At 39.6% G+C, this 26572-nt stretch overlaps 1 protein-coding gene across 1 annotated transcript in view; it reads left to right on the forward strand.

Moving 5' to 3' along the window:
• MINDY4B (MINDY family member 4B) overlaps positions 1-21196 on the forward strand; it is a 41244-nt gene extending 20048 nt beyond the window's left edge. The window contains exons 9-12 of the mRNA XM_036754248.1: positions 736-808; positions 5516-5677; positions 18859-19039; positions 21063-21196. Of these exons, the coding sequence (XP_036610143.1) occupies positions 736-808; positions 5516-5677; positions 18859-19039; positions 21063-21196 (550 nt within the window). The remainder of the gene's footprint in view (positions 1-735; positions 809-5515; positions 5678-18858; positions 19040-21062) is intronic.
• Positions 21197-26572: the final 5376 nt, after the last annotated feature.

Raw genomic sequence — 26572 nt, forward strand, 5'->3', positions numbered from 1 at the left:
TATTATCTCCCAGAAAAAAAAATACAGGATTTGGTGATAGAAGATTGGTGGGTTTGAATCTTAACTCCCTTTTCTACCTGTTCAGGCTTGAATATTCATTGAACTCTTTCAGAGTTTGGTTTCCTCATCTCCAGAATGAGAGAAGAGGTCTGGATGACTATAGCACAAAGGTCCCTTCTAGACCTATGGCACTGACTGGCTCTAGGAGTCAAAGCTGAATTCAATTTAAATCCATTTCTGACTCTTTCTGTGTGACCTTGGGTGATTCACTTAACATCCCTATACCTCAGTGACCCCAACCATAAAATGAAGGGAGTAGACTGATCAGTGTCTAAGGTCCCTTCAAACTAGAACTATAATTCAATGATACTGAATAGGCTTAGCCAAAGCTAGATATACATGGTGAGTCCTAAGGAATGTTACAGACAGGGAGTACTATAGAGTTTCAGGGTAAAGAGAGATCTCTTCCTGTTGACTCCTCCATCACCAGGTAGTTTAGAGAGGAGCTTTATTAAGGCAGGCAAGAATTTGATAGGTGGAAAGGGGAGAAGGACACCATTCAAAGTAAGGAAAATACCATAAGCAAAAGCATAGGAACCAAAAAATGAGTAAAATAGATTGGCTGGCAAGGAAAATTCTTGTAGGGTAACAATGGGAGGCATGGGCAGAGGAAAGGGTCTAGACACATTTGCTCTAATCTTGGATACTCCCCTAATGGACTGTCTCGTGTCATAGGCTTCAGGAGGACCTTGATATCAGCACAACTCATCTATTACAGCCAAGTGGTGGAGATCTCATTTGCAGGCAGGTGAGTTTAGAGGGGCTTCTTCTTCCTTATTACTTTAAAGTTTTCTACACAGTTCTCATTCTCATTTAATTCTACTATTCAATAGAGTGCAAATTCCCTGTGGGCAAGAACTATACCCCCCCCCCTGCTTTTTTTTTGCTTTGTAGCCATATTAGGTGGGTAGTATAATGCCCCACACTAGGATGTAATAAACAATTTGTAATTGTAATAGTTTGTAAATCGTAACTAATATTTGTTGAATTTTAACTAATCGTAAAGAATTGGCTGTGGAAAAACCCTTTGCTAATAGCTATTGATGCAAAGATGAAAGTAAGCTTTAGCTTTAGATAAAAAAAGCCTTAGCTTTTTTTTTCTATAACAGTTGCTCTTAAGACACAAAATGCAGCAAATTATATGGAACTTAATACTTACAATTAATGTATATTATGTATATGTATATGCATAAATCTCATAAATTTTATGGAATTTATATTTGCAATTGCAAGTCTTCTGAAAATTGTGTAGAATTTATGCTTGCAATAGCATTTTTAAAAATTTCCAAATGTTTTATTTTTCCCAATTACATGTAAAAATAATTTATATACATATATATAATATATGTGTGTACACATTTTAATTTTGAGTTCCAGATTCTCTCCCTCCCTCCCTTTCCCCCTCAATTAGAAGGCGAGCAATTTGATATAGGTTATACATGTACAGTCATGACAAACATATTTTCATATTAGTCATGTTGTGAAAGAAAACACAGACCAACAACAACAACCCAACCAAAAAAAAATGAAGTAAAAAAAACTAGGTTTCAATCTGCATTCAGACTCCATCAGTTCTTTCTCTGGCAATGGACAGCACTTTTCATTATAAGTCCTTTGAAATTGTCTTGGATCATTGTATCGCTGAGAATAGCTAAGTCATTCACAGTTGATCACTGTAACAATGCAATAGGATTTTATGCACTTAACTGAATCTCTCCACTCTCCTATAGTATGTCCTGAATTCTCACTGCCAAGGCTAGTACTATAGGGGAATGGTTGAATAAATTAAGGTAGATGGATGCAATGATATATCGTTATGCACTAAGAAAAAAAAATGAAAGGGACAGATTCAGAAAATTTTGGAAAGATTTGTGTGAACTGATGCAAAGTGGAGTGAACGGGACCAAGAGAATGATTTAGACATGACTGCAATATTGCTTAAGGGGGGGAAACGCATTTTGAAAGACTTGAGAATTCAGACCAGTGCAATGACCAATCACAACTCCAGAAATCTAAGGGTGCAGATGGCTTCCCATTTCCCAGAGAAGTGACAGAATTGTAGGTGGAGAATGAGACCTTTTCAGATACAACCAATATATAAATTTGTTTTGTTCAATTATACTTAATTGTCGCAAAGGAGGGCTTTCTTTTGAGGGAGGAGGAGGGGAATAAGGAGGGCAGCGTATTGATGCCAAAAATAAGAAAGCAAAGAAATGAGTGTTTTTTAAATGCATGGAAGAGAATAGAAGGAATCTCAGAAGGGGATACAGGCAGGCACAGGACTATGGGCACCACTGTATTAAATTTAATACATATTTTAAAAAACAAGTTGTACATAAAAATAGATTCATGGTTCCATGTATAATTATCTCTTTTCATTCTCCTTTGTATATGGAAATATTCATGTTTGTTGATACTTGTCAAGTTTATAACAACTTAAAAAAATAGCTCTATAAGCTCCCCCTACCAAAAATGTTTAAGAAAGAGTTTATAACCTAATAATACAGATGAGACAGATACATAAGTACTTATAAAGCAAAGCAAAATTTAAAAACTACAATGGAACAGTCCAAATGAAATGCTAAAATAATTTTTAAAACTCGTGTTTAAATAGCCTAATTGATTATATAGTATTATATAGTATGTAAATATAATATCTCATTTGAGTTCCCAGCCTTATCGATGAGGAGATTGAGGCAAATTAATAACAAGACCAATGATAATAATATCAGCTAGTATTAATATAATGCTTCAAAGCACTTTACAAAACGTTGTGTTATTTTGTCCTCACAACAACCCTGGGAGGTAGGTGCTACTATTAGCATGCTTATTGTCCAGATAAGGAAATGGAAGCAGAGTTGAAGTGCCTTGAACAGGATCACAAAGCTACTAAGTTTTGAGGCCACATTTAAACTCAGGTCTTCCTGACCCCAGGTTCAAAGCTTATCCACCGTACCACCTAGGTGCCTACCTAATGATAGACTTTTAATGGCAGAGGTGGAGTTTGAATTGAGGTCTCTCCTGACTTCAGCTCTAGCACTCTGTCCAGGGAGACCAGAGGCAGCTTCAGGAAGGCAGTGGCCCCTGAGTTGGCCACAGCAAAGACACCAAGATGGTAGGAGGCAGAACAGAAATATGCATGGGTAAGGAGTCTAGTCTGTCTATCAGATGAAGCTGGAAACATAGTCTAGAGCTGGCTGTGGAGTGGTTTGAATGCCAGGGTAAGAGATTTTATATTTTATATGGAAGACCATGGGGAGCCACTGAGGGTTTCCAGCTGGAAGAGGAAGATGGTCTGTGAAGAGTATGGGCCACTGGAAGAAGGATGGATTGAAGAGACAAGAACACTTCTTAGGAGGCTATTAAAATAATCCAAATGAGAAGTTGAAAGGGATTGAACTAGGGGTCAGTGGGAGTGGAAAAGAGAGGCCTGGACTTGAGAGCTATTTCAGGAGCACATACTAACTCCATGACAGATTTGACTATTTATTTGATGAGGGTGGTAAGGGAGAAAGATGAGTCAAAGATAGTGCTGTAGTTTCAAGGATGACAGGGAAGTAATGATGCCATCAATGAAAATAGAAGTGAGGGGGAGGAGCAGGTGTTGGTTTTGGGGGGTGGGGATGGAAGAAGAGTGAACGGTTGAAATAGTAAAGATACTACATCCTTCATATTAGTGCTAACAACATTCTCTGGGAGGATTTGAGTGACCAAAAGTTAAGATGAGCTTGGAAGGAGGCTTGGGAGAAGTGAAAGGACAAGAGATCAGAGAAGGGCATCTCAGAGTTCTTGATTTTGAAGATGGAGTAGCTTTGAGTGATGCTTTAAGGCATTTCAGTCAACTCTGAGAACAGGCTGTTAGAAGAATGAACAACTTGGATATTAAAATCTCTGAGGTTGCTGGCAGAGAAAGCCTTCCTGGAAAAACTGTAAATCAGGTGAGGAGTCACTGAGACAGGTGGTTCACAGTAACAAGGACCAAAGATCTGAAACTCAAAAGCAAAGAGGTTGTAGAGTGATGGTATTTGAGTATTGGAAATGATGACTGGGGTCAAGAAAGTATGCTTCCTCCTCTTCCTCCTGGCCTCCTAAGCCAAGGATAACTAGCTAAATGAGTGGCCATCCATGGAGACGGTTGCCAGAGACATATAATGCTCAAGAAATGGCATTTCAGGTAATAAGAGGAAAGAAAAGGGGAGCTGTAGAGGAAAAGGAGAAGATGTAGCATTAGCAGGAACTTACCAATGGAATAGAGATCCCAAAGGGAAGAGCCATAGGAAGGGTTGCAAGGAAGAGGATAAGTATTAGGTAGCAGAAGGTTGGAGTAAGCAGAGTTGAGTGTATGGATAGGAAGAGATAACAGTAACAAGGAATTTGTGCCTAGTGGGATGTGCCTACATGGCAAGGATTAGGGGAGTTAGACACTAGAAAAGATGCAGGGAGGGCATATAGTTTAGAAAGGACTCTGACCCCATAACTAATTAGAACCTGGGGTAACTAAGTGGAGACCTAAGGCTGGGGAAGAGGGGCATTTATGTTACCTTAGTTATATGAAAGAGAGAGTACCAAGTAGGCAGAGATAATTAATGGAGGAACTTATAGAATTAATTAAGCTTGTCCTCTCAGTCTAATGGTTCCCACACCACCTCTATCATAAGAAGGAAAGTAGCAAGGTGCTGGAGGAAACATAATGGATTTCAAGTAAAAGGACCTGAATCCTGGTTTAGCACTTAATTCCTGTGTGATCTGGGCAAATCACTTTTCTCTGGGCCTCAGTCCCTCTTCTGTAAAATGAGGGGTTTAGATTAGATGGTGTCTAAAATTCTTTCTAGCTCTAAGTCCATGATACCCCAAGATACACGAGTTATTTTGAAAGTATTATAATAGCATACAATATATGATGTGGATGGAGATAACTGAGTTAAGTTCTTTTCCAATACAATAAATATGTTAAAGTTCATACTATGTGTAAGGGAATGTTTTCCTGGTTCTCTTAATGCTTTTAGTAGCCTGTATGGAAATCTCTAAGGCAGGTGGCCCAGTGGATAGAGTACTGGGTCTGGAGTTAGGAAGATCTAGGTTCAAATCCAACTTCAGACACTTACTAGCTATGTGACACTGGGTAAATTATACAACCCTGTTTGCCTCAGTTTCATCATCTGCAAAGTGAGCTGGAGAAAGAAATGGCAAATCACTGCAGTACCTTTACCAAGAAAACTTCAAATGAGGTCACAAAGAGTCAACAGGATTAAAATGAATAAACACCAACAAAACGGAAATCCCTTAGTGAGATCTTCTAGAACTCCTTGGGAACCACAAGAGTGTTTGCTTTTGTAGAGGCTAATCCTTACATGTTTTGAGTTACAACCACAGAAGCCAAAGTTATCGGAAGCAAATAAAGGTCTCCATCCTGCTGCTATCTACAAATGACAATCTATGGCATGTTTCTGTCTAGGCAGTTCTAAATCTCATATTAACAGGACGAGCAAGTCCTCATGTCTTCAACGGGAACCAGCAAGGAAGTTCTCAAGATCTGCTGCATGGAGTCTTAGCCCGCAGTGAGGTAGGCTATTTACAATGGAAGAAGGACAGCTGGGAGCAGAAAAGGCTCTCACAGGTGAGAGGGGCTTTTGGGGGTCCTTAAGCTTAATTTGAGTCGACAGCATCATAGGGCAAAACAAAAAGAGTTCATGAATTTGGGGCTGCATCAAGAGAGCCATCACTTCCAGGCAGAGATGTGCTAGAGCCCCCTGGAACTAGTTCCAGAAAGCTGATTGTTAAATTTTGAGCATGAGTATTATACCTCAGAAACTGGCAAATGTTACAGATCAGGGTTAGATTTATTATTTTGCTGATTTGCTATTCTTAAGAAAGGGTTAATGATGCAGATTCAACTTAAAAGTGTGTCTTGCATATTTTTGAGAGTTAGTTGTTAAACATTTAACAACACACCCTTGCTTCCAAAGATAAGGAGGTCATAGGTCCATTCATTCTCTGTCCTGGTCAGATAACATGTAGAATATTGTGTTCAGTTCTGGCCCCACATTCTAGTGAAAGACAATGAGGAGCTAGAACACAATCAAACAAGGGTAACCAAAAGAGAGAAAAACCTCCAATTCTTTCTACACAAGGGCTGGTTGAAAGAACTGAGGATGGAGAGCCAAAAGAGAGAGGATGAGGGGGGACATAGAGGTAGGGGCCATGATTAGTCTTTTTAAAAATAATATTTTATTTTATTCCCTTATAAAAACTTATAAAAACAAATTTTGAACTTCATCTTTTAAAATTTTAATTTTCAAATTCTCTCCCTCCTTCCCCTCCCTGCTCCCTGAGATGGTAAGCAATTTAATATAGGTTGTACATGTGCAATCATGCAAAACATATTTCCTTATTAGTCATGTTGTGAAAGAAAACACAACCAAAAAATGAAAAAATAAACAAAATGAAAAATAGAATGCTTTGATCTACATTCAGACTTTGTCAGTTCTTTTTCTGGAGAAGGATAGCATTTTTCATTATAAGTCTTTCAGCATTGTCTTAGATCATTGTATTGCTGAGAACGGCTAAGTCATTCACAGTTGTTCATCGTATAATATTGATGTTACTGAGTACAATGTTAACCTGGTTCTACTCACTTCACTTTGCATCAGTTAATGTAAGTCTTTCAAGGTTTTTCTGAAATCATTCTACTCATCATTTCTTATAGCACAAAAGTATTCCATTACAAGATGACCAGTCTTACAACATTTGAAGGGTTGTTTGTTGAAGAGGGATTAGGTTTATTATGTTTGGTCACATAGGAAAGAACCAAGAGCAAAAGATGAAAGGTGAAAAGAGGTAAAAAGGTTTGAAAAACTGGCTAATAATTAGGTCGATTCAAAAGTGGAGTCAGGAAGTACCTCAAGAAACAGTGAGTACCTCGTCCTTGGATGCCTACAAGCAGAGTCTGGGTGACTATTCATCAGCAAGGATGGATCTTGGATTTTTTTCAGGTGTGTGTTAGACTACATGGTGGCTGATGCTCACCTTATATAGCTCACCAAACAATTTCAACATTCTGTGACTCTGACAGTTTATTTGGCTTTCTCAAATATACAGGTGTCCCTAAAGTCTGGATACATAGGCAATGTGGAGTTATTGCATTGAGTTCATGTGAATCTTGCAAAGCACATCAACCTTTGCATCACAAATGATGGAAATCATTTTGAAGATGTTATTTGTTAATATTCCAATTAAACAAAATGTTGTTGAAAATTTCATTCATTTCATTTCTTGAAAATATGCATTTTTACCTATGTGTCCAGAGTTTAAGAACACTCTGTATAACCCAAACACTGATACTTTGGTACTAGTCTATCATTCCCCAAGGTGTATGATAGCTCGTATTTATGTAACACACTTCTTCAAAAAGATCTTTGTGGTTCAGCAGACAAAAATGTGTGCCTAGCTACTAGCCTATTTTTTTTAAGTCAGGGCTTTTAAAAAATCACCAAAATATGTAGCCTCCTCAGAATTCCTCATTCATCCAACTTCCTCTCCAAAGAGCTTTCCAGCTGTGGTTATTTACAACATCTGGCAAGCTAGAAACTAAAAATACAGCTAAGAAAAGTCTAACCATTGAATTAAATGAGATGTGATTCTGCAATGATGAACAGTCTCCATAGTGCGAATGTAAACACACAAATGCTAAACAACTGAGAAATGAGGCTACTCTGTTTTCACGAGAGCATCTCGTCTCAAAATTCACAGATGGTGAGCCAAGTTATTTGAAAAAGAGGGCTTCACAGAAGCCGTCCACTCATAACCAGCTGGGACAACAGAACTTAGACAAAGTATCAAACAGAATGCCTCTAGAGCTTTCCACTGGGCTCTTCCATCCCCAGCACCAAGGGAATAAATAATGAGCACTCTCTTTAGGCTAGGACCATAGAAATGCATCTGAATCCAAAGTGGGCCATCAGCGTGTCACCTGCTCTGATGGCCGTGTGTGATGCAGAATTGACTATAGCGTGAGGAATTTCCGGTTTAAGCTTGCTTACAGAGACGTAAATTAGAGGTATTCAGCTTAGTCACCATTCCACCCCCATAGCTTAATGCACAAGTTTGACTTCCATCTCAGTTTATTTCCTCCGCTTCTTTTCTAAACCCAAGCTTCTTCCTGGATACCATCTTTAGCCTTGATCTTCGAGGGACTGGTGTCCTTTCTGGCTAGCCTTTCTGCACAATCCCTAGTTCCAAGTCACAACTTTATCTTCTACCATCACTGTCCATTACTGGACAGATCCCTTTTCCAGCCTCTGGTTAAATTCTAATTAAGGTTTAATCTCAGACATAAATATTTTTTTAAAATAAATAGAATATGTAAAAAAAATTCTTGCCGTTATTCAGTCATTTCAGTCATGTTCAAATCTTTATGACCCTGTTTGGGGGTTTTCTTGGAAAAGATACTGGAGTAGTTTGTCATTTCCTTCTCCAGCTCATTTTACAGATGAGGAAACTGAGGCAAACAGGGTTAGGTGATTTGCCCAGGGTCACACAGGGTAACTGTCTGAGGCCTGATTCTGAATTCAAGAAGATGTCTATCTACTATCTACTAAAAAAAAAAATAACAAATTTAAGACATTTTTAAAAATCTCATTATCCTCTTTCCCATGAGAGGGGAAAAAAACCAAACCAGTATATCAGGAGTCAAAGTCATAACTAGGAATTATAGCACCTGAGACAAATTTAGTTTTCTGTTTGTTTTTAGTTGGGGGGGAGGTTAAAAAGCAGTGTTGTCTAAGGAATAAGCACTCCATGGATGGTTGAAATACACTGGAAAAAACAATCATGAGAATTAAGGAAAGTGAGGAGTGGAAAGCCAGAATATTCTAAGGGGAGCATAGAAGAAGACTCTAGAGAGGAAGAAGAATGATTTAAATGGTCTATAGATGACAGCAATAAGGCTCTAAAAGGGATAAAGTAAATTTTAGAGGGTGAGAGATTATAGTCACTCATACTTTCTTCCGTTGCAAAATAGCTGAAGTCTATAGTTTTCTATAATATATATAATACATATATAGTATATGTTATATAGTATAGATGATCATATGTTGTATATATTACATAATATATAATTTTTATTTTATATACAGTCTACATTTCTATGTTTTTCAACTGTCACCAGCCGTTGCCTGAGTCCCTGCTGAGTGATTGTAGAGAGGGAGGGTCTGAAAATGAGTGACATGCCAAGTCTTCCTCTTGGTCCCGAGTTAGGGTGTGCAAGATAAGGAGAAACCAGCTTTTTGAAAGGGCGCCAAGCAACGTGGTGTCTCCAGGGGAAAGCTGAGTTTTGAGGAACACTTGAAAAGAGAAGGAATTGTAAAGAGGAAATCTGGGATCGTGGAATCATCAATGTTGAGCTGGGATGAAGGTCCCATACTTATTTTACAGATGAGAAAACTGAGGCCCCAAGAAGTGAGTTGCAGAAAGTAACAGAACCAAGATTTTAAACCTCTGATTTTAATCAAAATCAAAATTTAATGCAAAAATACAGAAAAAGTTTCTCAGAAGGCATAGAATGAGAGGAGAAAAAAGAGAGTGACCAGAAGAAGGGGAGGCAAGGCTTGTGTCTAGTTTTGGGGGGCCATTCCAGGGATGGCCACACTCACTGTGGACTGCAGGGACCTGAATGTGTCAATGATGCTCTCAGCTGATTCTGAACTTTTCCTGGGCATCCAATATACAACTGGTTATGGTGTACTGGTGCTGGAAGGGATGTGGTCTGGAGTAGGGTTCATCAGGTCCCCTGCCCTGGAAAGGGAACCCTCCCCAGGAGTGTGTCAAGCGGGGCTCAGCTTGGTTGTCTTATCCAATTTTCAGCTCTTCTAAAAACCAATAAAAGTGACAGACAAGGATCCATCCAGCCCAAAGGGACATTGCAGAGCCTTTCTTTATGAAGGGAGAGTGTGCCCTATGTTGAGAAAGCAGGCTGGATTCGGCATTAAAGGACTCAATCCCGACTCTGCTACCTTTAGCGATTAGACTTTTGGGGGCCTCATCTGACAGTCGACTGGTGGGACTCTGATCCCCAGGATCCTTCCAGCTCAAAATCTATGATCTCCCTTGTCCTTCACCTGCTGGAAGAGTGTTTGGAATGGATCCAACTCCCTTCTGCAGCTTTCGGCTTCTGCCGCCAGCCCTTGCCTGATTCAGCCTCCATGGTCCCTACCTTCTTCCTACAGAGATACAGTGGAGGCTTTACTAGCATACTATAGATTGGGGGGGGGGGGTGAGGGAAGGTAAAGGTCAAATAAAAATAATGACAAATACAAATTTTATTGAACTCCAGGGTTACAATGTCTCAGAAAGTCAATACAAACTTCAGGGGTTAATGAACCTGCTCTGCCTCATCTAACCAACATATTGCTTGTAATCTTACCTCTGGAGAACATAATGATATTAACATAATAACTAACATCTATATAGGTCTACAAAGCACATTAGATATGTACACATACGATATAGATGCGCAGTGTATGTGTATATATGCATACATATACTTATGTGTGTAAATTCATGCGTGTGTGTACTGTGTGTGTGTGTATGATATTATTTGATCCTCATAACAATCCTGTGAAGTAGTTGCCATTTTTACTCTCACTTTACAAATGGAAAGACTGAAGCTGACAGATGCGCCGAATCACGAAGCTAGTAAGCATCCGAGAGAGGATTCAAACTTGGGTCTCCCCGACTCTGTTTCCAGTGTTCTCTCTACTCCAAATGGCCCTTAATTTTGAAGGGTCACGCGCCTCCTAAGCTGTTTTTCCCGCTCAGAGCTCTTGAACCTGCAGCTCCTCCCACCACCATTTTCTAGGGGGCAGCACTCCCTGCTGTCTTCACTTCTCCACTCCCCCCGAGCGTCTCCTTCAGTTCTACAATTATCTCATGCTCCTGCGGACTGTGCGCTGTGTTGAGGATAAAGATACTGAATGACCGGACCAGTCGCTGCTCCCCCGAGAGGCTGACAATCTAATTTGGGGTGGATAGGCTAGGATAAGTGCTTAAATATATATAGAGACAGAAGGTGATAAGCACAAAGATGCTAAGACAATGTTATGAGAAATCTGAGAAGGGGGAAATCGTAGTACCAGCGATCTAGCCAACCGCCAATTTTAGAAAGAAGGAAACTGAAGTCCAGAGAACCGAAGTGACCTGAACAAAGTCTCACAGTTAGGAAGTGGGAGAGGGAGATTTGAATACAGCTGCTCTGAGTCCAAGGCCAGAGCTCTTTCCACTTTTCTTGCTGGGAAAATGTCCTAATTCACTTCCCTCGATCCCCACCTACACCCTTCTTCAATGAGGATTTTTTTTTTTACAGGATTGCAATATCACACACAGAAATTAAAACTTACCTTTTCCACCAACAGGAAGGAAAGTTACAGTTCTTCAGAGGCTGATGTAGTGGTTCTCACTTCAACTTCCTCAACTCTTCTACTAATTGCCTGAGCCTGCTAAGCAGGTGTTGCTCATTATAATACCAGCGTTCTCCAAACCCATACTTATATACCACAGGCCAAGTCACATTGGATCAAATAATCCTTTGTCTCTAACAGAAAGGCAGGAAACTTTTAACAAATATATATATAATATACTTAATATGTATTTCTATATTTGTTTTAAAATATATTTCTATATTTATAAATATATTTAATAAATATTATATATATAATAAATATAAATGAGACCTTTCATAGCTCTTGGCACAATGTGGGCAATTAATAAATGCTAGTTGACTGATGGATGGTGATAATAAAAAAACAATCACAGTATTCATAATAATTTGTAAATATATAGCACGTTAAGATGTGTGAAGCACTTTACACACATTATCTCAATAATAACTTAAGCAGGGGTTTTTCACCATTGTTGTGTCGTGGACCCCTTGGGCATTCCGGCAAAAATTATGCTCCCTTCTCAGAATAAGGTTTTTAAAAGCATAAAATAAAATATATAGTATTACAAAGGAAATACTTCTATTGAAATACAGTTATCAGTTGTTTTTTTTTTTTTAAGTTCACAGGCTACAGGCTAAAAACTCCTAACCAAATCAATTATTTTGGAATACTTACCAATTGTATCCTAGAAGAAAAGTTAGGAAAATAGCATCTATTGAGAATGTGTGTTTCTTCCTTCCTTCATCACTTACTGAGCCTCAACTACACAGCAGATATGTTATATGTATGTACTGCGTGACGCACTGAGGTAGATTCACAGTTTGACCCACGGAACTCTCAGCTAGCATACAGTGTAGTAGTGGCTGCTTGAGTGTCTTTCTTCCTTCTCTTTTTATCCCCAAGATACCATATTAGGTACCAAGGAGATCAACACAAACCAGAAAGCATAGAGGTTGAGTGGCATTGTGGAAAGGAAGCTTGCTTTGTAGTCAAAGGACCTGGGCTCCTAATCCTAGCTCTGCCGTTATCACCTGAGCAACTTTGGGCAAATCATATTACCTCTTTCCTCCTCAGCTTACTCATCTGTAAAATGGGGGGGGGGGAGTGGACTAAGTGAATGCCAGGGTCTCTCTGTCTCTAAATCTATGATCTCTCAAGGAATGTGCATTTCCCTTGGGGGGATATTCAGCACTTTCGTGGTTTCTTGGATGATTTTTTCACCTTTTTGTTGTTGTTTAGTTCTTCCAGTTGTGTCTAACACTTAATGACCCCATTTGGGGTTCCCTTGGCAAAGATAATGGAGAAGTTTGCCGTTTTCTTCTCTAGCTCATTTTAGAGGTGAGGAAACTGAGGAAAACAGGGTTAAGTGACTTTCCCAGAGTCACATAGCTAGTAATTCTCTGAGGCTAGATTTGAACTCAGGAAGATGAGTCTTCCTGACTTCAGGCACACCACTCTATTCACTGCACCACTTAGCTGCGCATTTCTGACCTTACCTCAAATTTAAATGGAACAATTGTAATTAAAAATGATTGAATTCTTCTATGTGTCTGCATAGTGACTACCACAGCACCTTGAGCATGCAGGAAGTGGTCCACAAATATTTATTGTGAAAGAAAGAAAGAAAGAAAGAAAGAAAGAAAGAAAGAAAGAAAGAAAGAAAGAAAGAAAGAAAGAAAGAAAGAAAGAAAGAAAGAAAGAAAGAAAGAAAGAAAGAAGGAAAGAAAGAAGGAAAGAAAGAAGGAAAGAAAGAAGGAAGGAAGGAAGGAAAGAAGGAAGGGAGGGAGGGAGGAAGGAAGGGAGGGAGGGAGGAGGAAACGAAGGAACGAAGGAAGGAAGAATGCTATTCTCTGACTGTCACAGCTGAGGAAAGAGGAGAGTTTTAGAATTCAAAAGGTAAGACTAACAATGAGATAGAGTGATCAGATGGGAATTTGTCAGGTTCCTAAACAATTACTGGTACAAATTTCTCAAAATGGGCCCACTTATATTAATAAAGTGGCCACATAATTTCCTGGGTAATTTTACCTACAAAATCTAAGCTATCCAGCACAGAGGGCACATTCTGGCAACTTGTCTAGTTGGCCCCAGAATAAGGTTAGAAAAAAAAAAGAGACTTCTTCAATGTGAAGATGGTGAGGCTCTGCAGAGACCTTGAACCAGACCCAAATATCCCCTCATGAAGAGGAAGTGGGTCAAAAGACATAAATAACTCATGCTGATCTTCAAATCTCCATAGAAATGAGCACTACAATGGCTTGAGCCTTCTGGAAAATTTCTAATGCAGTTTCACCGACTTCCCTCTTGGGCTTAGTGCTTTCTCTCCCTCTCTCCGGGGAGACTCCAAGGAAGGCAGCTCTAGTGAAAATGGCCTGAAATTGTACTCTAATGGCTTGAGCCCCAAGGGGGCTTATTATGTTGTCTCTGTCATACACCCGGAGGACGGTTTGACAGCAAATGCATGAAATAGCAAATAAATTCCTGGTGCCCTTGAATTTTCTTACCTGAACTGCATGAATATAAGAGATAGATATGTAGTCATTTGATAGTGAGATGGATAATAAATGATGGATGATGGATCATAAATAGATAGATGATAGAGACAGCAGTAGAGATAATTGATAGCTAGATAGTGAAAATGATGGCTAGAAAGACAATTGATAGCTAGATAGTGACAAAAATAGAAAATTAATAGCTAGATAAGTGACAAATGATAGAAAGCAATTGATAGTGATAAATAATAGACAATTGATGCTAGATAAGTGATAAACGGCAGACAATTGATGGCTAGTGATAAATGGCAGATAGTTGATAGATAGGTGATAGATAATAGATTAGATAGAGATAAATATTGATAGCTATATATAGGTAGATGGGCAGGTAGGTGGCATAGATTATAGAGTGCCAGGCCTGGGGGCAGGAAGACCTCAGTTCAAATCAGGCCTCACACACTTCCTAGCTGTGTGACCCTGGGCAAGTCACTTAACCCTGTTTGCCTCAGTTTCTTCCACTATGAAATAAGCTGAAGAAGGAAATGGCAAACCCCTCCAGTATCTTTGCCAAGAAAACCCCGAATGGGGTCATGAAGGGTTGACATGACTGGAACAACTGAACAATAACCTATGCAGGTAAAGGACAGATATTGATAGGGAATTATAGATAGGTGATGGAGAGGCACATACACAGGTATCACATATAGTAGATTATTGCTAATATTCATATATTAACATATATTGCTAATTGTCACAAAACTTGAATTAGGACTGTCTGGAGACTGAACTCTTTCCCAAGAGGTTTCACAACTTCATTTGCCAATTTGGCACAGCTAACTTGAATGGCAGGGAGCATGAAAGTCATCAACCCTATCAGCAGAATCATAGAATCTCAGATTTGAAAGAGATCTCAGAGTCTGGACCAAGAATCTCCACCACAGGTGGACCATAGAGTTGAAATATTGTATTTACAGTCAGATGGTGTCACCATGTCAGTGGGGTTTTTATTGTTATAAAGGAAGACTCATTGGTGGTCAAGCAGGGAGTATATCTGGAAGTGACTATGATCAAACAAAATGTATCCAAAAAAATTAATTTTTTAAAGGAAAAGACAGAATACTCTGCAAATTCTCTAACAAAATTCACTTCCTTTTGATGTCTTCCATTGAAGGGAAAATGACTGCCCCTAAAGGTTGACTCATTCCACTTTAGGGGAATTGTTATTATAAGGAAGTTTTTCCTTACCCCAAACCTAAATCCATTCTCTGAAACTTTCACCCACTGTTTCAATGTCTGCCCTCTTGGGTCAAGAAGAGTAGATCTACTCTCTATTCCACATGACATCCCTTAAAACAGTTGACAATATTTCCCCCCAAGTCTTCTCTTCTTCATGCTCAACATTCTCCATTCCTTCAACTGATCCTTTCATGACATAAGAATAGAGACCATATTTTCCAGATTAAAAGTGCAGATACATGATTTGACAAAGATTACTCCTTCTGCAAAGCCTTGACATAAGTGTACTTCTCTTAGTTCAAAATGGGACCGGCCTGTATATACAACCATTATATTTATTCAGTCAAACTTTTGGACAGTGTACTCAGTTCTCTGGCTGGAGCCACATTTCATGGCCAACTTTACCAAAAAGAACAAGGTTGATGTATGTTCAATAACAATCTGCCTTATATAAAACTACTTGTCTGCTAGATGCTGCCATTCTGATCCTGGGTAAATATCCTCTTCTGATCTTGAACCAATGAAGCCATATTAATCTCTTTTTTTTTATCTCATAGTCACCCTTAGAAAGGCATTGAGAAAGTGTTGTGCTATTATAGTGATGAAAAATTCTGTTAAGCAAAAAAACTATGAAATTCCTGAGGTTGGTTCTCAGTCCGTCTTTAGAATCCACTGTGCTGAAGTGGAAATTAGAAGGCTTGAGGAAATGAAGGATATACATAAAACAGTTATATTTGACTTAGGGAGAGTATCGTGAGGTCATCCCCATTTTTTGCCAGAGGTGGAGGACTATGAGTGCAGAATATTACATGTATTGTCAGGTATGGTTGATTCTTTGGTTGGTTTGATGAACTACTTTTTTCGGCCTTTTTACTTTTGTTATGACTGATGACTTGTTGAAGAGGAAGAAGTGTATGTTCAGAGACGAAGATGATATCATCAATCAGCTAATAAGCATTTATTATGCACCTATAATGTGTCACAATAGATAGATAGATAGATGAATAAAGATATCAATAAAAATTTGTACATTTTAAAATATATATATATATATATATATATATATACATATGTTTATAAGAATAGTAGCCTGAGAATAACTATTCTAGTGGAACAAGACCAGCAGAGTCACAAATCTTCTCTACTTTGAGATGCTTAGTGGAATTAATCTAATTAAAGAATTAGGTGATTATCAACAAGTATTTAACCTTTTGTGCACTAGGCTCTGTGCTAAGTGCTAATGATGAAAAGAAAGACAAAAAAAAATAGTCCCTGCCCTCAAGGAGTTTACATTCTAATGAGAAAGACAACATGCATATACATAGGTACATACAAGGCATGTACAAATCAAGAAATATAAAAATATGCTCCCTTGGAATTCCCCATCTTTCCAGCCATAGTCGATTCAATAAATTTGAAGAATAAGCAGAGTAGTATATACTTATTACAGAACTCTAGAGTTCTGGCTTCAAAAAATATAGCACTGCCCATTAGCCAGACTCTGCCATCAAGGTGAAATCCATCTTGTCATCTGGGCCCCTAAGTCAGTTTCCCCTTAAACTATGCAAGGTTTGCAGAGATGGCACAAAAAAAAAACCACACACATCCAACCAGTCCCAGAGTCAGATCTTGAAGGGGGAGGTCTCTTTAGAAAAAAAGAAAATGAAAATGAAAATCTTTTCTCATCGAGTGACATTCAGAAAAATAATATTCTCATTAGAAGAGACTATAATCCCTTTTCATTCCCCTTGACCCTCCCAGGACGCCCTATTAGATTGGTGGGTCCCTGCAGGTTGTTTTGAGGTACACGCAAGATGAAGATGCTCTGGAACAAGAGTCCCCATCACTTTTCTATTCGAAGGCACAGGTTTGAGTGGGAGATTCCAATACTTGAGTGTGAACATAAAGTAGCGCTGCTCACATCATCTGCAAAGCCTCAGGGGATTCCCACCTGCTACTGAGAAGAAAAATCAACTTTCATTTTTAAAAGAGGTTGAATTCACTTAGGCTTTGTCTGAAGCACCACCACCTCCTTCCCTTGCCCAACACATCACCATCTCTGTCCCTCCCTCTCTCTTCTCTCTTTTTTTCTCTCTTTAGAGTGTTTGATACAAGAATATCCAACTGCTTAATCATCAAATAGATCTCCTGGGAAAATGGTGACTCATTTGTCCCTTCTCCCAGCTCTTTTAGGGAGGACATTTTGGCCCTGCATTAAATATTTAACCAAAGGAGTGAAGAACTCACACAAGCAAGCAGAAATTAATAATCCCCAGGTCCTTGTTCATATTATCTCAGCGAGATGGCAAGTAAACTGAGCCCCGGGCAGGAGTCAGGAGGACATGAGTTCTAATTCAACCTCAGACACTTACTAGCTGTGTGACCTTGGAAAAGTCACTGTACTTCTGTTTGTCTCCATTTCCTCCTGTATAAATTAACAGTACCTATAGTGCAGGGTTGTTGTGAGGATCAAGGATGAGGGGGATGAGGAGGAGGGGGGTGAGGAGGAAGAAGATGAGGAGGAGGAAGAGCCGAAGGAGAAGGAGAAAAAGGATGAGAAGAATGCAATAAAAAACTATTGTGTCATGAGAATCAACAAATATGAGGAATTAAGACAAATAATGAGAAGATGAAGCAAAGGCCAGAAAATGGCATGTACGATGACTAAAACTATATAAATTTTTCCTTTCAGTGTAGTTTTCAAATTTTGACATAATCGTAATGTTCAATATCAGTCCCAGAAAATGAAAATAGACTTTCTCCCTCTCAGTAGAGGCAGGGGAGACCACAGACACAGAATGTTGCATACCCTGTCATATAAAGTCACCATGAGGCCTATTCTTTGCCGAACTATTTTTGTTGTTACAAGAAAGGTTTTAATAGTGGGGCGGGGCAGGGTATGGGGAGAGATAGATAGGGAAATAGCTGTGGTGTGAAAAACAAAATTTAGTAATCAGACTTTTACAAAATAAATAAAATGCTGCCTTAAAAAGCATCAGAACTGAAATAAGTCCTATTCTACCCCATAAAATGTATTGTCCCTAAATACAAAGACACTGTACACTACTAATATAACCCCTCCTCTATACACACACACACACACACACACACACACACACACACACACGGGGAGAGGAAGGGGAGGGAGAGAGAGAGAGAGAGAGAGAGAGCAATTAAGCGATTAATGAGAGGCAGCATATTCTAGTGGATACTGAGTTCAAATCCCACTTAATACACTAGCTGTCCAATCCTGACAAATCACTTAAACTGAGTGTCTCAGCTTTAGCATCTGTAAAATGATGGTCATCTCATCGGTTTCCAAGATCCTCTTTAGCTCTATATCTATATGTGACTTTTCTGTTTGCATTCCCAGTACCTGGAATATAGGAGGTGCTTTAAAAGATCATTAGTCAAGATTAACCTCATTGGAGGCATATTCATTCACTGGTTGAGTCCTTATTTAAGAGAAGACTCTCTTTGTATATTACCTGGCATAGCAACATTGTGAGCTCAGGTGTTTCATAAGTACTTTCTCATAATGATGAGATGAAGTAAAATCTATATTTAATGTAGTGAAACCAAAGCAACTTCAAAAGTAAGAAAGTACATTTTGAATTCTTGCTTCCCCATCCCAGGTTGGAAGTATGCTGAAAACTCCAAAATTCCCCATCTGGCTGTGTAGCATCAATGGAACATATAGCATCCTTTTTAGTGACAACAAGCAACTCTTATCTGACTGGAAGATGGAACATCTCTTTGGTCTTTATTTTTATACTGGTCATCCCTCTCAGAAAAAGGCAGCCTATCTCACAGTAGGTAAGTACATGCAATTCCCAGTGATGGATGTTCTCAAGTGTTCCAATAGGACTTTCTCTTTAACATGGCATCTCAACAAAATTTTTAGGGTGGATTGCTAAAAAGGGAGTCCACAAATTCAGCCTTTAGTCCCCAAACAAAAGTACTATGGTGTGGTAATCCTCGATTTGATTCACATAAAACCCAGGGCATTTTGGAACATTGTAAAGAAAACATGGACCTTTGGGGGAGACCACAAGTGGAAAGTGAATGCTCAGAGTTTCTCTGATGCTTAGAATAAACTGTTTTTTAAGCCTAGAAAAGGGGGCAATAAAAAAACGCATAGCCCTAACCTCACAATTAGCCAATTCTGCTCCCATATTTTATTCTAAATGGTCAGCCTAAGGCAGAAACAGCACAAGTAGTAGAACATATCAGTTATTGACAAAGGTGGTCTCTCCTAGCGATTGGTCTGGTGGTAACAGTAATAAAAATGTAGTGCCTCTTTGCATTACCTCTCTGACTGGCACTCTTAGACTGGGTCTCTCAGGGACAACTACTCCAAGTAACAAATACTTCAGGTTCAAGTTACTGTGGGTCTGCATTCTCAAAATTATATCTCAGAAGCCCCCACCAACATGTGCCCTTTTCAATAGTCAGCAAGAGGATGCAATTAACTCAAAGCAAAGGCATTTACTGAAATGGCATAGTTAAAATATAGAAATATTTCCTTTATAATCCTACCACAGATATACATGGTATAGGTAGCAATCAATCTATGAAGAAGCATTTATTAAGCACTTTTTGTGTACCAGATACTATGCTAAGTACCAAGGATAAAAAGAAAAGCTTAAAAACAATCTGCCCTCCCAGAACCCATTCCTTATTGGGGATGACAACACATACATATGAGTATGTTTAATATATAAAATGAATACAAGGTGATTTGGGGAAAGTGGGAAGATAGCAGTTGGGGGTGCAGTTATCTGCAGGGAAACTCATGGGAGCTGATGAGATCACCAAGTGAGACAGTATGGAGAGATAAAAGAAACTTGGAGAGAGGCAGGGGGGAAACATCCAGACTCTAGGAGGCGTGGACATACAGAAAGGAAAGAAGTAGAGAGGACTCATAACTACGCATCTCCTACAGACAATGCCAGATGCTATGAACTCTTCCACCAGGGTATTGTTATGCTCTCCTACTTAAGTCTCCTGGGGAAAAAAAGCAGAAGTAGACACCCTTCCATTAGGGTTCATAGAAGCCTCCCCTGTTTTGCTCTCTTTGTGTTTCATCTGGAAAGTCCTACCATTTTCTGAGCAGAAGACCCTTAGCCCCAGGTGTTGAGCTCTTTTAAAAAGAGGAGGAGCCAGACAGCAAACTGACTTAGGCTTAGCTTTTCTTCCCTCCATCCCATTTTCTGATGGAAGATGCTGCACCCCGCTCAGTCAGAGACCTCTAGGTTATGAGGATTATTCAACATGCTTCCTACATTTGCATCTCTGTCAGTCAATAGCCCAAGCAATGGTCACTTTCCCAATGATTGTTAAACATCTCTGGCATTAAGGGTTCCCTGAATTTTTGCTTCTAAGTTTCTTCCATTAGCTGTATGACCCTTGGTCAGTCACTTAACCTCTCCTGGCTTCAGTTTCCTCATCTGTAAAACAGAGATAATCATAGCAACTACCTCACAAGGTTTTCTTAGGGATCAAATAAGAAAATACTCTGAAAACCTTATTATTATTAACCTCATTATTATTATTAGCAAGTGTTTATATACAATTAATTATATAACAGCTAATACAAAATTGTTATATAGTAATTAATCAAAATTGTTATTATTGCCTCCTGGAATTTTCTCCTAATATTAATGTTCTTCCCTTTGCCCTGGCATAGCTATCCTTGGACAGCTGTTCTGCTGGTCAGTCTTCTCTGTCTCTTACAGTATAGCTATAGAGTGGGCTCCATACTAGTCTCAAAGTAGTAAGAGTTTAGCTGAGGATGGTGTAATTAACTATGATTAACTCCTGGTTCTTTCTCCTTCAGACACTCATTCTCACCACTGGGAAGAAGTCCAACAGAATGAAAACCATGTCCCAGAACGACCAGTGGAGATGGTGATAAGGACAAAATGGAAGGGGGCTTCCGTCAACTGGAATGGAACTCTTCCATTCTTCTGAAGAGAAAGACTTGGTTTCTCTGAAGTATTTGACACTGGAGACTAATGCTTTCTTCCTAATACTCTTTGCCCCCCTTAGCTTCCTTGGCATCAAACTCTCATATTTCTTATCCTATATCTCTGACCATGTGTCCTCTCTATTCTTTGCTGGCTCTTTATCCTCCTTATGGCCCTTAAATCTTCAAGGCTCTGTCCTAGGTACTCTTTTCTTCCTGCATCCTTTCCTTTGGCAAGTTCATCTGCTCCCATGGTTTCAATTATTATCTATGACTACAAAATCTGTATCTGTACTCCCATCTCTCCCCAGAACTTCAGCCCTATATTTTCAACTTTATATCGGCTTTCTCCACTAGATAGTCCACTGGCACCTCATCTGCCCCTCCTCCAACTTTTCAATCTTTGATAATGGTGGCACTATCCAACCTTCACCTTTGGATCCTTCCTCTCCCTTGCCTCAGAAATCCAAGCCATTAGCCAAGTATTACCAGCCTTAGATCCACAGTATCTCTCATGTAGGTTTTGAGAAGGGGGTGAGAAAGGAAATTGTCAAGTCCTTTTAATGACATCAAGCTTCCCACGAAGCCAATCTTTTTAATACCAACAACTATTTAATACCAACATTGCTATGTTGCAGCAGGACATATAATACAACAATCTCTGAAGAATTTGACATGAATATCATACAGAGGGCAATGGAGAAGTATGAGAAGGCTACAACACATAGTCAATGAGAACCTGTAAAGAGATGCATCATCGATAGTAGATAAAGCATTGGACTAAGAATTAGGCACACCTGGGTTAATTCCTGCCTTAAATTCTTATTAGCTGTGTGACCCTGGGCAAATCACCAAAAGCTCTCTGGAACTCAATTTCCTTATTTGTAAAATGTGAGATGTTAAACACAAAGACCTCTAAGGTTCGCTCCAGTGCTAAATCTATGATCTAAGAAATGGAATAAAAAATGTCATCAAAGAATTCTCTGATGGGAAAATATGTCTCATGGCCTTTGTGAGAGATGACAGGTGGATGGCAGTCAGAATGCTCCACCAGTAATAATGATAGCTATCATCCTATAGTACTTTAAGGTTTGCAAAACATACATACATAACCTTGTGATGTAGATGCTATTAAACCCATTTTATAGTTGGAGAAATTGAGGTGAAATGACTTGCCCAACATCATACAGCTAGTAAATGCCAAAAGCAGGATGTGAATTCATGGTCTTGCTGCCCCCAGGCTCAGTGCTCTATCCACTGCCCCACCCAGCCACCCTGTGTATTTGTCATCTGAAGCAAAAGGAACCCCAGAGGCCCAACACCCTCATTTTTGAAGTAGGGAAGGGCATATAGTGCCTACCATGTTCCAGGCACTGTGCTAAGCACTCTTTACAAATATTATCTCATTTTATTCTCACAACAAACCTGGGAGGTGGGTGCTGTTATCACCCCATTTTGTAGTTGAGGAAATTGAGGCAAACAGAGTTTCAGTGACTCACCCAGGGTCACAGAGCTAGTAAATATCTGAGGTCATATTTTTAACTTTCTGACTCTAGTCCCAATACTCTGTCAACTGGGCCACTAATTGCCTCTGAGGCGGAATAGGAAATTGAGGCACAAATTGACCCGTTGAATTGAACTGAATTGATAGGGAAGATCATTGCCTGAGAGCTAGAAGGATCTTTTAGACACCATCAAACCCAACTCCCTCATTTTACCATTGAAGAAAGTAAAGCACAGAGGTTTTAGTGACTTGCCCAGAGTCACACAGCTGGTAAGTGTCTGAGGTAGGATTTGAAGCTAAGTCTTCCTGACCTTCAGTCTGATGCCCTGTTCCTTTCTCCATGATCCCTGTCCCAAGTCCCAAATGTCAAAGTCCCAAGAACTTTGACACGAGACAAAACCCACCTAATTTACGGCTTATTCCTTCACAATTTCCACCCACTTACAATGTACTTCTCATTTTCTTTTTAATTAACCTACTTACAGTTGCTTAATGATTTACCACCCTGTGTTGTAATGGAAATATGAGCACCCACCTGGGTTTCCTGAAGTGGGCAGAAAATATTAACCATTGACCATGAGAATAACAAAATCTTAAAGGCGTATGTTGGAAAACCAATGTCAAACTATCAGTGGTGAGGATATTACACCTTCAGCTCTAATTTCTAAAAAGTACAAGTTGTTCACTCAAATACATTTCATAGGAAAAGTAGGGGAACAAATCTATCTCTTTTAAGTGTGTCTTCAGGAAAAATTAAGTCCTTTAGTAAAAATACAACCAGGACCGCACAGCTGCTACTTTGAAGTCAGCTATACCAGCTCATCTGTTTGATCAAAAATGTAGATTAAAATTCCCTCATGTCCTAGTATTTTGCAATTCATACTTCCTTGATAAAATGCTACCCTTGGATCATAGGTCTAAGGCAATAAACTTTTATTGAAGAATGAATTCAAATGTAAGGTTAGACCAGAGTTCCAGTTACAGCATAAACGCAAGTCAGCATCTCTGTGCTGGAAGGGACCTCAGAGTTCAATCCATACCTGGATAGGGGGGTTACTCTAATCCAGTCCCTACACTCTGAGCAGCTTCCAGTCTCTCTTCCTGGTTCATAAGATTATTAGATTTTTATCTCTAAGAATCTGCCTTTTCATTTTGCAAATGAGTGGAAATGAGGCCAAAGGGTTAAACTAACTTGACTATGGTCCTCTAGCTAGTAGGACTCAAAGTCAGATCCATTGGTGCGAAACCAATTAGTCTTTCAATTCTATTATGTTGTATCCAGTATTCTGCACCTTAGGACCAAGCAAAAACAGTGTAATCCCTCCTCTGTGTATCAGTCTTTCAAATACTTGAAGACATGTGCCCCTCTTCTCTTCTTTTCTCTCTTCTCCTCTCCTCTCCCCTCTCCTCCCCTCCCCTGCCCTCTCCTGCCCTTCCCTCCCCTTCCCTCTCCTCTCCTCCCCTCCCCTCCATTTTCCTCCCCTCCCTTCTCCTCTGCTCTCCTCTCCTCTTCTCTGCCCTCCTCTTTCCGTTCTCCCTCCTAAACATGCCAGTCCCTTCAATCAATCCTCCTGTTGATATATTCTCAAGACCTTTCACATCCTAGTCACCCTCCTCTAGATACACCCAAGCTTGTCAATGTCCTACTCAAATACGGTGTTTGGAACAGAATACAACCTCCAGATGGCCTCCCTTATTTTCAAAACCCTACCAAGATCACATTGGCTATTTTGACCCCTGATTCATATGAAGCTAGCAGCCTACTAAAACCTGAAATTTCTTCCTCATAAGTTACTGCTTTGCCAGACCTCCCCTCTCCTGTACTTTGTGAAGCTGCTATTTGGAACCTAAGTGTGAACTTGTCAAGAAGCCTCCCACTTGTGATGGGATTCATGGGCAGCAATCACAACAATATTAGTCCTGGCCATAATGATAGGAGTAATAAATCATCACTTATGGGATTGATGTATAACTGGGCTTGTTTCTAGAAAGCATTCCATCACCAGGGCAAAGCTAAAAGCAGCATGCAGCTTTAGCAATGGCACAGCCTAGCAACCTTGGTGTCCGGTCAACAGGCCATGTGACAGTGGCATAGGCTAAAATGGCAGGAAGCCCTAGAAGGTCCAATGCCAGATTTCCTAGCCCTCATCTGGCTTGCACCTCTGTCATTGTGACTTGCATTTTCTTTACAAGTCCTTCTAAATGTGATGATGATATACACACTTTTCTCTCTTCCATGGTCATTCAATGGCCTTCCCCCACCCCACACTTCAGTTTCTACTGAAGAGAAATGGTTTGCTATCTCTTTAAAGGCAAGATTTCCTCCCAATCCTCATCTCTAGGCCAGCATCATTAGTTACTCCAGTCAGAATTTGGTGGCTGTGGGCTTTTCTTTTATATTAGTTGGAATAAATTTACAAGCAGTGAAAAAAAAGTAAAAAACGGGGAGAGTTCACTTAGAATGTTGGCTTTGGGGAAAATAAGGGGTATATTTCTCTTAATACCTCCCCTCTTCTAGAGGGGAAAACAAACAAGTCAATAGTTAGATAGTTATCACGAAGTCCTTTGCCCTTCAGGAATGGAAGAGAGAGAACAAAGGGTCTTAAGGTGCCTGGTATATATGCGGTCCTGGCTTACCATCCTGCCTGGTGTGACTCAGTGGTATGTATCTTGTCTCACCAACCCACCCAGTCAGGCATCAGCCATCTCCCATCACCTGCAACCCCCAAGATTCAGTGGGAAAGGGGAGGGTGGGGGCTTGGGGTCAAGGACATCATCTAACTCCCCAGTCCTCTCACTCCTCCACATAGCTCAGTCAAGACGGATTCTTCATTCTTCCTAGCTTCCTCTCCCAGTATCAAGTTCAAACATCAGAGTCCTTTGTGAACTCCAGATAAAAGTCTGCTTGGTTGGCATGGTTACTTCCAGTATCACATGTTCCTGGGACAATGCTAACTAAATTGGCAGGCTGAGGGGGGTTACAGACTACATCTAACCCTACTAAATTTCATCTTATTAAATGTGCTCCATCATTCTAGGCTGCTGAGATATTTTTGGATCCTGTCATTCACCTTTTTTTCAAAGAATTAATTCAGTACTCTGCATTTTTCTGACTTAGCCATTACATTTTTTTTTATTTCTTGTGTGTGTGCACAAGGGAAGAACTGGACAGTGGACACATTAGCAGGTCTCACCAGCAATGACTTCCAAACACACGAAGTATGGCTGACCAATTTATATTTTTACAAGTGTGAGTTGAGAAGACAAAGGATAAATTGGGCACGGTACAGAATTGGAAGACAAACAGAAGTAGTACAATGCTGGTAGAGGTCAAATACAAAGTTAGGAGATTGGCAAAGGCATTGTTAGTGGGGTAAATTGAATGACTGAGTGGTGACTGGAACATTCTAGAAACATTCACTGAAAACTTAGTGCCATCGTTCTGCCAAAAGACAGTCTTCTGTGCCATTGGAAAACATTGCCCACAGTTTCTTCAGGCTTGCAATGCCAAGTCTATCCACAGCCTTTGTAATGATATCAACCTCTCTAGAATCCCAACATAAGACAAAACCAGGGTCCCAATTACACACTGTTAACTACTCTACCAGCTTTAAACAACACACTAGGGTTCCAAAATAATTGACAAGTATGATTGCTAAGCTATTGGGATTTATCTCTGAAAGATCATGGAGAACCTAGAAGGTACAATTAAGTCCAGACCAAAAAGGTGAGGAAATAAAGTCTGCAAATTGAAGAATGCTGAATCTGACACTGATTCCTGGCAAAATGATTAAATAGTATTAAACCAATGGTTAGTGAAGACCTAGACAGAAGAAGAATTGATCACAAAAAGCAGGCCAATATATTTCTTCAGTGA

The sequence above is a fragment of the Trichosurus vulpecula genome, chromosome 4 (assembly GCF_011100635.1).
Source record: "Trichosurus vulpecula isolate mTriVul1 chromosome 4, mTriVul1.pri, whole genome shotgun sequence".
Classification (NCBI taxonomy): Eukaryota; Metazoa; Chordata; class Mammalia; order Diprotodontia; family Phalangeridae; genus Trichosurus; species Trichosurus vulpecula.